Source organism: Emydura macquarii, unplaced genomic scaffold, assembly GCF_026122565.2.
Source record: "Emydura macquarii macquarii isolate MOO-44397 ecotype Brisbane River unplaced genomic scaffold, CSIRO-AGI_Emac_v2 contig_1230, whole genome shotgun sequence".
Taxonomy (NCBI): Eukaryota; Metazoa; Chordata; order Testudines; family Chelidae; genus Emydura; species Emydura macquarii.
In genome coordinates, this window is record NW_027131367.1 from 23,029,974 (window position 1) to 23,041,978 (window position 12,005).

General features: G+C 58.1%; 1 protein-coding gene across 1 annotated transcript in view; it reads left to right on the forward strand.

Moving 5' to 3' along the window:
* The first annotated feature begins 326 nt into the window (after window positions 1-326).
* USP43 (ubiquitin specific peptidase 43) overlaps window positions 327-12,005 on the forward strand; it is a 163,806-nt gene continuing 152,127 nt past the window's right edge. Inside the window, exon 1 of the mRNA XM_067547767.1 lies at window positions 327-1,345. Within this exon, the coding sequence (XP_067403868.1) occupies window positions 743-1,345 (603 nt within the window). The 5' untranslated portion in view covers window positions 327-742. The remainder of the gene's footprint in view (window positions 1,346-12,005) is intronic.

Genomic DNA, 12,005 nt, shown 5'->3' on the forward strand with positions numbered 1-12,005 from the left:
TTAAGATCCCACAGACACAGACTGGTCTAGAATCCGATCCTGGGGGCTGTCGGCTTGCCCCTCTCTTGTGGACGGGAGTTCCACAGTCACCCCCACTGCTGGAAAGGGGCTTTCAGCCTCTCAAAGCCCTGCCCTCTGCCGGTGCCAGCCTGCGTCCGCCCGCTTCAGCTCCCGGCAACTTCCCAGCTGTTTACCGTGGACACACCCGGCCAGTGCCTGCTACTTCCTCTTGGGAACACCTGACCGAGGCTGGGAGGAGGGAGGGCTGCCTCCCTCCCTCCCTCCGGCCAGCCTGGCAGACAGATCTCCGGCCAGGCTCCCGCCCGCCAGCCGATGCCACTTTTCACCAGCAGCAGCAGCAGCAGCGTCTCGCCCCCTCCCCCGCTCCCCACTAAACCAGGCTAATCAGATTCCAGCAGGGGGAGGAGCTGCCCTGCCCCCCGCCCCCCAGCGAGCGGCTCCGCGCCCAGGACAGGACCGAGCCCGCAACCCGCCGGGCCCCAGCCCCGCGCGCCATGCACTGACTAGCGCAGCGCAGCGCACCTCGCCCGCCCCGCTGCTGGTCGGCGCGCAGCGCAGCGCAGCATGCCCGGCGCCCCCCTGCCCGCGGGGCACCGCTCGGGGGCAGCTTGGCCGGCCCGCGGGACCCGCCTGCCCCGTCTCGCCGCCGGCGCCGTGGCTCGGAGCGCGCAGGGGCAGGCACCGGGATAAGGCGCGGGCGGGGCAGCGGCGGGGCCGGGAGATGGGCGAGCGGGCGCAGGCGGGGCCCCGGAGCGGGGCCAGCCCGCAGCCCCCCCCGGAGCGGCCTGGCGGCGGCGCGGAGCCCCCCGGGCGGCGGCGGGGGTCCCGGCGCAGAGCCCTGCGCGCCCTGGGCCGCCTGCTCGGCCGCCTGCTGAGAACTTGGGGCGCGTCGTCGCACTTCGGGGCGGGGGGCGCCGGGGGCCGCCGCGGGGCCGCGGAGCCGGAGGACGACGAGGGGGGGTTCCGGTGCCCGCCGGGCCCCCCGCCGGCCGAGCCCCCCGGCCCCGCGGCAGCCCCGCCGGAGGAGCAGGCCGGGGGCGGCGGCGGCGGCTGGCCGGAGGCGCCGCGCTCCTGGAGCCCCCCGGGGGCCGAGGCGCTGGGGCGGCCCCCCGGGGCGCAGGGGCTGAAGAACCACGGCAACACGTGCTTCATGAACGCCGTGGTGCAGTGCCTGAGCAACACCGCGCCGCTGGCCGAGTTCCTGGGGCTGCAGCGCTTCCGCCGGCGGCCGGGCGCGCCCGGAGAGGTCACCCAGCAGCTGGCGGCCCTGGTGCGGGCGCTCTGGACGCTGGACTACACCCCGCAGCTCTCCGTGGACTTCAAGGTAGGAGCTGGGGGCGCCTGCCGGGCTCACTGGGGTGGGGGCCCAACGATGGGCTGGGGCGCGGGGCTTTGTAACCCTCACCTTAACTCTGCCCCAACGCTCACCTTAACTCTGCTCAGGCACAAGCCCTTATCCAAATCACACAGTGCAGTGGCACCCAGCTGACCAGCCTGTGCACCCAACCGGTGCTGGTACTTCCAGGCTCCTGTTTATCTTAATGAGCAGCCACACCAGCTGCGACCCTGTGCACCCTCTACCCTGTCACTTTATGCCCCAGGCTTGGTGGTGCCAAGGGGTGGGGCCCTGGGCTCAGTCTGGTAAGCAGTTGCTGGCCTGGAGGCTCGCGGAGGGCTGCATGCTGTAGACAAGAGGCTATCTTAGCGGGAGGATGAGTTACGTCTGTGGGCCGGATCCTGCTGTCGGCTACACTGGGGCCAATCCAGAGTGACTCCCCTGAAGATATTCTGATGTAACTGAGGCCCCAGTCCTGCACCTGTCCTTGCTGCTGTGCTGTGGGGAGGAGCCCCAGGGCCGTCAGTGGGTTCTGTGCTGGCACAGGCACCTGCCCATGTGGAAAAAGTTGCAGGGTTTAAGCATGAATGTAACAGCTAACTCATGTTTGTGCCAGGCCCTGCATGAGAGGGCAGGCAATCTCCCCGAGCCTCAGTGTTTCCGTCTGTAAAATAGAGCGTGAAGCTGAACTACCCGTGTAGTGTGTTCAGATCCCCTGGGGAGCAGCAGTGCACAGGCTGGGGAGAGCGAAGAGCCACGTGTCTAGCCCGATGCCCAGGGGCCCTAGCTCCTGTAGCATGTACCAGCTCTCTCTCCTTTGGCACCCTCATCCAGTGAGATTTCATTGGAGCGCGCTCTGTGGCTGGGGCGTCCCTGGGAAGCCCCAGTGCTGATGGGTGAAATTAATGTTTGTACAGCACTTGGAGGATGAAAGTGGAATATTTATTATTAAGTCATTGATGAAGAGCCTCTCCCACTCCCTGCTCCTCCACACACACACATACACCCCCCCACCCCTGTGAAGGCCACCCAGCTGAAACGTGGGGCTAGAATCAGAGGCATTGGGTGTGGGTTCTCTGCTTGACCTGCCAAACTTCCCAGCTCCTTCCCCACGTGGCAGCTGTGACAGCAGCTGCCTGTGCTGAGCTAGTGCCAGTTAGACAGAGTGAGCAGCTGTCTCTGGGGAACCGCAGAAGAGTTGTAACAACCCCATTTCCTCCCACTCTCTCCTTTACTGAGCGCACCAAGGAGCCTGCCTGCCTCCCTACTTGGCTAATGGAGTAGGCGCCCTTTTCCCTGCCTCGTGTGCCCAGGGCCAGCCCATTTCCACTGCCATCGGGTCCGGGGATAGCCCTGGAGAGTGGCGGCTGGGTGTGGATTTTAGCTCAGTGCTGCAATGGGAAGAACAGGCTCGAGAGGCTCCTGGCTGTGAGATGAGAACATGGAATCAGGCTCGACCTGGAGCCTGGGAGCTGCCCTGGGGCAGGATGGTGGTTTGTGGGGTGGGGTCCCATCTCCGCCCTTGCCTGTGCACCTGCAATCTGGGCCTTTCGCCAGAGGGCATTTCAGGGCATGGATCAGGCAGAGGCTGGGCTGGGGCAATGGGTGGCCCGTGTTTGTTGTAACTTTTATAGCCTGTGTCCTGCTGTTGTAATGATGGGCACAGTGTGCCTGTGTAAATGAGTGTGACGGTCAGAGCCTCCCTTCTCCCCAGACAGTTGCATTTCTAGGCATGGAGGGAGGAAAAGAGTTCCAGCCTTAACTCTGAATTTCCTCCTCCTGGGTGGTTTCTGCATGTGGTGTGAATTTCCTCACGATTTTTAATCTCCCTTGAAAATAAGATCTCCCATGGCAATCTGCAAGAGCTGTGAGGTTTTAGGAGAGGCTGAGAAGCTTCACAATCTATTCATCCAAGTCCACAGCTCCTTTTTTACGATGATCTCTCTTCTGTGCTAATTCTGCTTCCTTTGCTCTGTGGAGTTGCATGTAAGTCTTGCATCAGTTTGGGTCGAAGAGCTGTATTGAGAAGATTGGGGAGCCCTACATTAAAGCGCTTCAGGGCCTAATCTGATTATTGTTGGAGTCGCAAACGACTTCCCCCCAGGCACACCACATGGGGCATTTTCATCCTCTGACTCATCAGGTGCTGGCCACTGTCTGTGGCAGCCAGAGCAAGTGTGAAGAGTCGGTTGTCTGAGTTGCTAATTGAGATGATTAAAAATCCTGTGCGAGATTCAGATGAAATTTTCTCTTCTGTTGCTTTCCCCATTGGAAAAGGCCCCGTCCCCAAAGCTGACAAAGAGAAACCCTAAGCAGAGCATTTGTAGCTTGCAGGAACACGGGCTTGTAGGCCGAGCTGTAGGTCCGTTATAGACACATTGATCTCCACCCACTGATACTTTGCAAGGAGCGAATTCCCCTTCCCAGAGCAGCCCCTTTGCAAACTGCCTGTGTTCAGACCCGTCCATTTCCCCATATTCTGATCTGCATTTTTACAAAGCCGAGGCGACGAGGCAATGCTGCCCCGACCCGAGCCACGGTGCTGAGCGAGCAGCCCTGCGCTGCCCGACAGGTTGGTGACTGCAGTTGGGTCTGCTGGGGACAGCGGTGCCTGTGAGTTGTAACAGTGACCAACGCTGGACTGCCGCGGGTGAGGGCACAGGCTCGGTTGTGTCTGCTGGACAGGCTTGGCCCAGGAGGCTACGTCGGTGCATCAGGGCGCCACGGCGATGCTGCTGCCCCACGTTCCAGCTCCTTGCCTCTGAGCTGCGTCAGGGCTCCGAGCAGTGGCACAGCATGATGGCAAGTCTTGGGCCTTGCTCATGGGTTGGGGGTGGCACGGACAAACTGGAGACCATGCCAGGGTCAGAGGCAGGTGGCAGCCCTGGAAAGCAGATCAGGAGAACGTAGGTTTGCAGAGAAGGCCCAGCCTTGTTTGGAGAAACTGCTTTCCCCACTCCCCTTAATCTGTGTGCGCTGGGGAGAGGCTGGTTGGTGACGCGGGTGGGCAGAGCAGCAGGCTGGGCGGCCGGAGTTCTAGCTTCCATTCCGAATCCTCCCGCGGTCTCGGGCTGGGACTTTGAGCGAGTCGCCTGCATCTTTTCCTGTGTGCCTCTGCCTCTGCAGGGAACCGACGAGCTAAGGAACGTTGCAGCTGTTGTGCGTGGCAGGGCAGAGTTCAGCTCTCTGTGTCTTAAACAACCTTTCCAGGGGCACAGCCGCTCACATCCTGGGACGTGCTCCCTGCAGTCCAAAGGCTTTCCCAGGTCTTGTCTTGTCTTGAACGTAGGCCCTCCCATGCAGACTAGAGCCAGATGTGAGCCGCAGAGGTGCGGCTCCAGCCTGGCTCAGTGATGGTGGGTCCGGGAGCCGGGGTTTTGCTCAGGCAGGACTCTGCCACAGCCCTGCACCTTAGCCGATGTCCAGCCTGTGGGAAGGTTCCCGTCGATTGAAGCCCCGATGCTCAGCCCCTGGCTGCGTACGCGATCCAGCCAGCTCCCCCACGGGGCGCGTTTGGGTGCGATCACGTGCAGTAGCGATGTGAACTGGCAGTGAACTTCAGGCTGGGTTTCTAGGAAACAGCGCAGTGAGTAGCTGAGTGGGAGCGAGAGAATGAAGAGCCCTATGGAGAGCATCTCCCGGCACCCCTGAAATCCCAGTCGGCTTCACATTCCTGGCCAGCAAAATCTCCCCTTCTCTGCTTCCCTCTCGGCTTCTCGCAGCTTGGGAGGGCCGGGGGTGGGGGTGGGAGGTCAGCCCTGTTGTGTGCACACAATAACTTATTGTGTGAGCTGCTCTGCGAGGAATGCCCAGCAGCCCCCTTGGTGATCCTACCTGGGGAACCGCGCCTGGGAACGCACAAAAGAGCCGTCGTCAGAGCGAGGCCACGCACAGCACAGAGCCCGGGGCGGGGCGGGGCAGAGTGACTTTCCCCTTGAGTTCCTGCAGCAACCCCAGTGAGCCCTGCAACCTGTCAGTCACGGGGGGGTGAGTGGTCATGCCTAGCGGTTGGAGCAGCAGTCAGGCATCGGTGCCCACAGTAGGAGCTGAAGTCAGAAGCCAGGAATTGGAGCTGAGGGTCAGGACTAGGTTACCTGGGGTGAGGCAGGGCAGGAGCAAAGATGGGAACAAGCGGGCACAGAAGCGGTGAATGCTTTGAGCGGCTGCTGCTGCTGGGCGCAAGAGCCAGTCGCTGACTCTTCCAAGCAGCTGTGCTCCTTAGGTGGCCCAGAGACCGGCTCTGCTGCAGGCCCCGTTCCTGACACCAGGGGTGTGTTCACACTCAGTAAAAGACACTGCGGCTGGCCCAGGCTGCAGGGCTAACAATGCAGCGTAGAGTTCAGCTCAGGCTGGAGACCCTGCGAGGCGGGAGGGTCTCGGCGCCCAGGCTCCAGCCTGACCCCGCGTCTACACTGCCGTCTTTAGTCCTGCAGCCCGCACCCTGTGAGCCCACGTCAGCTGCCCAGCCTCCGAGACTCAGGGCACAGGGTTTTGTTGCCGTGCACACGTACCAGTGTGTGGCTGGGCTCTGGCCTCCCTTTGCTCCTGGCTGTCCGTGCGGCAGGACTTGAGAGGACGGGATGAATTATTATGAGTGAAAAAAGAACAACCACTTCCCCCCTGCCAATCTCACTGCTTTGCTGATGTGGCTTTGTCAAGCTCTGGCACCTCCCCACCCTCACCCCTCCCCAGTCCCATCCATCTTCTCCATCACAAGCACCTGCTTTATTTTGCACAGTCCCACCTTTGATCCAGGCTCCCCCCAGCCAGGATCTCTGTGCGGAGTGATATACTCAGCCCTGGGAGACGCTGCTCATATAGAAATGACCTCTGATCTCAGGCTGAAGGCTCCGGAGTAGCTTCTTCCAGCAAGATCCAGCGCTTGTGTAACTTCCCCAGCCCGCATTAAGCTGCCCAGGCTTTTTAGTTTTTAAATTTCCCCTGTAAGCCACTGAAAGAGTTGCTTGGCCCCCTCCTACCTTGGCTTCATCCCTGGCTGGAAAAACCCTGGCAAGGAATCGAGCGGCACCAGCCAGAGATGCTGCTGTGTGGCGGTTGGAACAAAGCTGTGCTCTGATCCTGGGTCCCCCTGACCTTGTGGGCAAGTCACTTGCCCAGTCGTGCCTCCAGCTAGGACGCTGGGTAACGTCTGTCTGGGGCCAGAGGCTGTCGGACGCGGCGTTTTCCCAGGGAAATAAATCACACGTGCAGACAGACTCGCGGCTGCTGTGTGGCTTGCACAAACAGACAGCAAACGGTTCCTCTCCCTCGTAGAAGCCCTGGGAATTCCTGCAACATGTGGAGCCCCAATCGCTCCTTGGCGCCAGCTGAGGCATGTACAGCACTGAATGCTTTTCTCCCTTCATGGGCTCATCCCAGCAGTTGGTTGAAAATGCCGGCCCGTTCCGAGACGGCTCCTCTCATGTTTGTTCAGCTGACGCTTTTCTGCTCCCCTCGTGTTGGCACTGTAGCGATTCCAGCCTCATGCTGCAGCCGCTGGCCTTTCTCTTCATTTTTTCTGACATCAGCAATAAGCCAGGGGACCCCCTTCTCCCCCCCGCGTTCTCTCACACTCGCACACAGGTTTTGGGTCAGGCGGTAAGCCTGTAACTCTGCGATCAGGAAAGGAGGGGACCGAAATGACAGCTGAGCGTGGGCAGAAGCTGGAGAGATCCCAGAGGTGGAACTGAACACGCTGTCAGACTATAGAGTTATATAATAAAAGCTGCGAGGCTGGGGTTTGCAAAGGGAGCCTGGTGCCCAAATCCCAGTGGAAGTTGAGTAGAATCATAGAGTTGGAAGGGACCTCAGGAGGTTTCTAGTCCAGCCCCCTGCTCAAAGCAGGACTAACCTCCGCTAAATCATCCCAGCGAGGGCTTTGTCAAGCCCCAGCTTAAAAACCTCCAAAGATGGAGATTCCACCACCTCCCTGGGTAACCCATTCCAGTGCTCACCACCCTCCCAGTGAAAAGCTTTTTCCTAATGTCCAACCTAGACCTCCCCAACTGCAACTTGAGACCATAGCTCCTTGTTCTGTCATCTGCCACCACCGAGAACAGCTTAGCTCCATCCTCCCTGGAACCCCCTTTCAGGTAGTTGAAGGCTGCTCTCAAATCCCCCCTCATTCTTCTCTTTTGCAGACTAAACAAGCCTAGTTCCCTCAGCCTCTCCTCATAAGTCTTGTGCTCCAGCCCTCTAACAATTTTTGTTGCCCTTCGCTGGACTCTCTCCAACTTCTCCACATCCTTTTTGTAGTGGGGGGGCCCAAAACTGGACACAATACTCCAAATGTGGCTTCACCAATGCTGAATAGAGGGGAATAATCACTTCCCGTGATCTGCTGGCAATGCTCCTACTAATGCAGCCCAATATGCTGTTGGCATTCTTGGCAACCAGGGCACACTGCTGACTCATATCCAGCTTCTTGTCCACTGTAACCCCCAGGTCCTTTTCTGCAAAACTGCTGCCTAGCTCAAGTACTCAAGTACTCCAATCCCAGAGGCTAAAGAGCAGCTGTGAGCAACTCCGGGCAAGGCGTGTACGGCCAGCAGCTAGCACAGGGGGTCTGATCTCAGCTGGGGTCTCCAGAAGTTCCTCTAATAATATGATGTGTTTGGAAACACGACCAGGTGGACTGGAAAGCCTGGGAATGGGAGGGCACCTTGCCATAGCAGGCTTCACTGACATGGTGCAATGACCGACCCTGTGAATACTGAATACCAGGCTGTGTAAACTCTCCAGGAAGGACAGATAAGGTCCCAAGATGGGGGCAGTGATCCTCCTTAAGATCCAGCAAGATAACATTTCCCAGGGGGGAGGGCCATCTGCTCAAACCTGTCTGGCCAGTAACCTGAGTCACAGGGTGCAGAGATCGGAGGGCAGGGCGTGGTATCCCTGGCCTCCGTGCCATGACAACGTGGTTCATTGCACGGTGTTGACGGAGCTCAGAGGCAAGGAAAGCAGCCTGTGAGCCACCTGTGAATAACCCAGTTGGGTCATAACCCGACAGCAGCTGGAGAAGTCATTTATCTCCATGTTACGTCATAGGTTGTTGGAGCATCTTGTTCTAGAGCACACGAAGGCGGGTGCTCTGCTTGACTTGAGGCGACATTTTCAAAAGGGCCTAAGTGACTTAGGAGCCTACATCATATTGAAATCCAATGGGATTGAGGCACCTAAATCACACAGGCACTCATTGAAATTTTGCCCTTTTGTAGCACGTGGGGGTTGTTTCAAGGGGTGACTATAGTTGAGCCCCGAATGACCGGCTTGTTCCCCCTGGCAGGGCTCTGGGACGCCTGGTGGAGCCCAGGGTGTGCGGCTACACCTTCTTTCTGAAACCAATCAAATGCAGATAAAACATGACATTGCCCCGAAGGGATAAAGCCAGTTATTCAAAGACACAGACAGAGATGGCGAGGGCTGGAGATCCACTTCTGGTTCTCAAATCAGTTCCTTTGGGAGTGGCCGATTCAGCTGCTGAGATGGCGCTGCCTCTTGGAGCCCACGTTCTGCCGAGGGAGCCTGTGTTTCTTCTGTCAGACCCAGACTGTGTCTGCTGTTCTGGATGCCCTCAAGAAGCAGCCAGCATCCTCCTTGGCTTTGGTTAATGTCTTTTGTTCCTGTTGTCCTTTGGGGGCTGCTGGTGTGTGAGAAATTCTGGATGGTGGAGCTGTCAAAACTAGAGCAGATTGTGAGGAAGTTCAGAGGGACCTGACAAAACCAGGGGACTGAGCAGTTAATATTCACTCTTGGAGAAAATGCAAGGTCGATGTGGCCAGGAGGGAATCATCTGAACCACCCAGACACCTTGCAGGATTCTAAATCCGCTCCAGTCGCTCAGGGAAAAGAGATGGACGTCACCGTGGGCAGCTCAATAAAGACGTCTGCTCAGTGGCCAGCAGTGGTAAATAAAACCGATTGTTAAGAAGTATAAGGAAAGGGACAGAGAATAATCCCTAGTTTGTCCTCACCTGGGGCGCGGTGTTCTGTTTGGGTCACCCCAGCTCAGTGAGCAGAAAGCAGACAGAGGTGGTGAAGGCTCTCCAAACCTTGCACCATTTTCCTTATGAAAAGAATTGGGGAAGCTTGGCCTGTTGATGTTGGCTAGTCGCTGGCTCACAGGGGAGGTCATAAAGCTAGACAGAACAGGGAATGGCATGGAGAGGGAGATCACTCGCTCCTGTTTATCCTTTCTTGTGTGAGAAGAACAAGGGGATGTTCAGTTACAACCATAAATACTTTTCCATAGTGCACAATTGTCCTGTGGAACTCGCTACCACAAGATCTCACGGAGGACAACTTGGGCAGGATTAAAAAAGGAGTAGCTATTTATATGGAGAGTAAGAACATCCGCCACGAAATAACAAAGGGTAAAAAAAAATTTATTAAAAATAATCTTTAAAAACTGGTCAGGTCCAGAGTTTAGACGGCAGAATTCCTGGACATCCAGGCACAATGTGCAGATTATCAGCAGGTACAGAGTGTGGTTGGGAGGCAGGGAGTACAATGAAAGGATAATCTGTGGCCCCCTGGATGGGGGGCGGTGGTAGGTTTGACGGTTCTCAGCACACGCGATCAGTACTTCGGGAACGTCACTTATTGCAGGGTTACAGAGGGTGCAGTTAGTGGGGAGTAGATCTGTCCATAATGGTGGATTGTCCTGCACTGCGTCAGTTCTGCGGTGTAGATAGTTCCTCGCGGTGGCGCTCTGGCTCACTCATCCTGTGCCTGGTGATGTGCTCGATGTAGATGTCTCTCGACCACCGGTTGGCGTTGGACACCACAAGGCGCCGCATCAGCCGGGTGTAGCGCCAACGACACCGCAGGCCCGCCGCACACACTCGTTGTGGGGATCCCAAGCGCCCAGGGCTCCGACGATCAGGGCGTGGGTCTGAACCTCGTAGCCCTTTGCTCTCAGGACGTTGACCGGGGGGGCCGTACTGCTCCTCCGTACGGGCTCGGTCTGCGTGAAAGGCCCGGTCCTGCTTTCGAATGGGACCGTGACGTCCACCATGACGATCCTCTTCTGGTCCTCGTTGGTGATGGCGATGTCTGGCACATACACCTGGTAGCTCTGAGTAGGAGCCAGTCCCTGGGAGGCTGGGGCCAGGAGAGAACTTCCTCTGGGGGCAGGTTAGTGCAGAATTGTCCAGTGTGTGGATTGTCCCTTCCTCTGGTGCGGCTGGCCACTGTCCGAGGGGGGATATGGACTGGACGGACCCATAGTCTGGCCATTCCTGTGCGCCTGTTTGTCTTCTCTTGAGTGACAGCTGTAATGCTTTCCTGAGAGGCATGTATTGCGACTGACTCCTGGGGCGGCAGCAGGAGGTCACAGTGTCACGCCCTGGAATACAGGGCACAGGAGTGGGAGATGGGAAACCTGGGTTCTGTTCCCAGCTCTGCCACTGACTCACAACCTGACCTTGGGCAAGTCATGACCATGTTCAGTGCCTCAGTTTCCCCTCCTGTGAAGTAGGGATAGCGTGACTTCCCAGTCGGACCAAGCTCTTGGATCTCCTAGAGGAAAAGCACACTGGAGTGCTGGGCTGTTAGTGCCTGAACCTCAGGCACTAACAGTCCACGAACGAAGGCCGTGTGTGTACCTGAGGGTGGTTTACTGGGCTCTTGCCCACCCCTGGCTGGTGTCATCTCCTGCACGGGTGCTTCCTTCTGTGTGTAACGTGCTGTATCCCAGACACTCGGGGTGCCGCTCGGCATCTGGAGCTGCTGGGCCTCATGCACAGCACTGGGGCCAGGGGCCCACCTCGCTGCAGATTCCCCGGCTCCCCACAAGCGAGGGAACTACTGCAGGCTGCCACTGGGGGCCGGGCAGGGCGTCTCTTCGTGGCCGGTCACGTTTGTGCCATGGCCTTTGAGAGTGTGCAGCCGGCAGGATTGGGCCCATAGTTCGTTGTATGTGTCCATGGCCCGGGGCGGGAGAGCTGCAGATGGCAGCCATGGAGTCTCTGAGCGGGAGGCAGTGCCGCCTGCCTGTGATCTTACACACCTGTGCTGCCAGCATTCAATCATCAGACGCTTTCTGGTTATTCTTGTCCTACGGGTAGCAAAGATGGGTACGTCCAGTTACCCAGGGCTGCCAAGGTAACCTGGCCTCGGATCGCGACGCTGTGGCTGCAGTAGAGTCCAGCTGGGCCTGTCTGGCTCATGCACCATCAGCGGTGAAAGGTTCTGCAGAGCAGATGTTGTCTGCAGGGCCCCCTGTGTCTCTGCATGGGCCCAGATTTAGCCCTGGATGTTGATACAGCTGTGCAAACTGACCTGCCCCTCTTTGGGGGCTGCCTCCATATCCCCCACCACGTGGCTCCAGTTGGATGTGGTGTTCTTCATTTCCTGCTGTTAACCCGTCAGCCGTGTGGCCAGGTGACTGTTAAACACACGAATGACATGCAGCACTCCAGAGGTGGCTGCATTTGAATGATGGGCAAAGACTCCACTCTGAATAATTTGCCTAACACTTTGGGAAGCCCAGCAGGGATGGAGGAGATTATTAGCAGTTTCCCACCAATCAGCTGTTCCTTTGCATCTCCCAGCTGTCAATCAGCCTGCAGGTGGATGGATTGTGTTGCTGCTGATGTGACTAAAGAATGGTTGTGGGGGTGTGCTCCGCATGGAACACTCTCCTCCT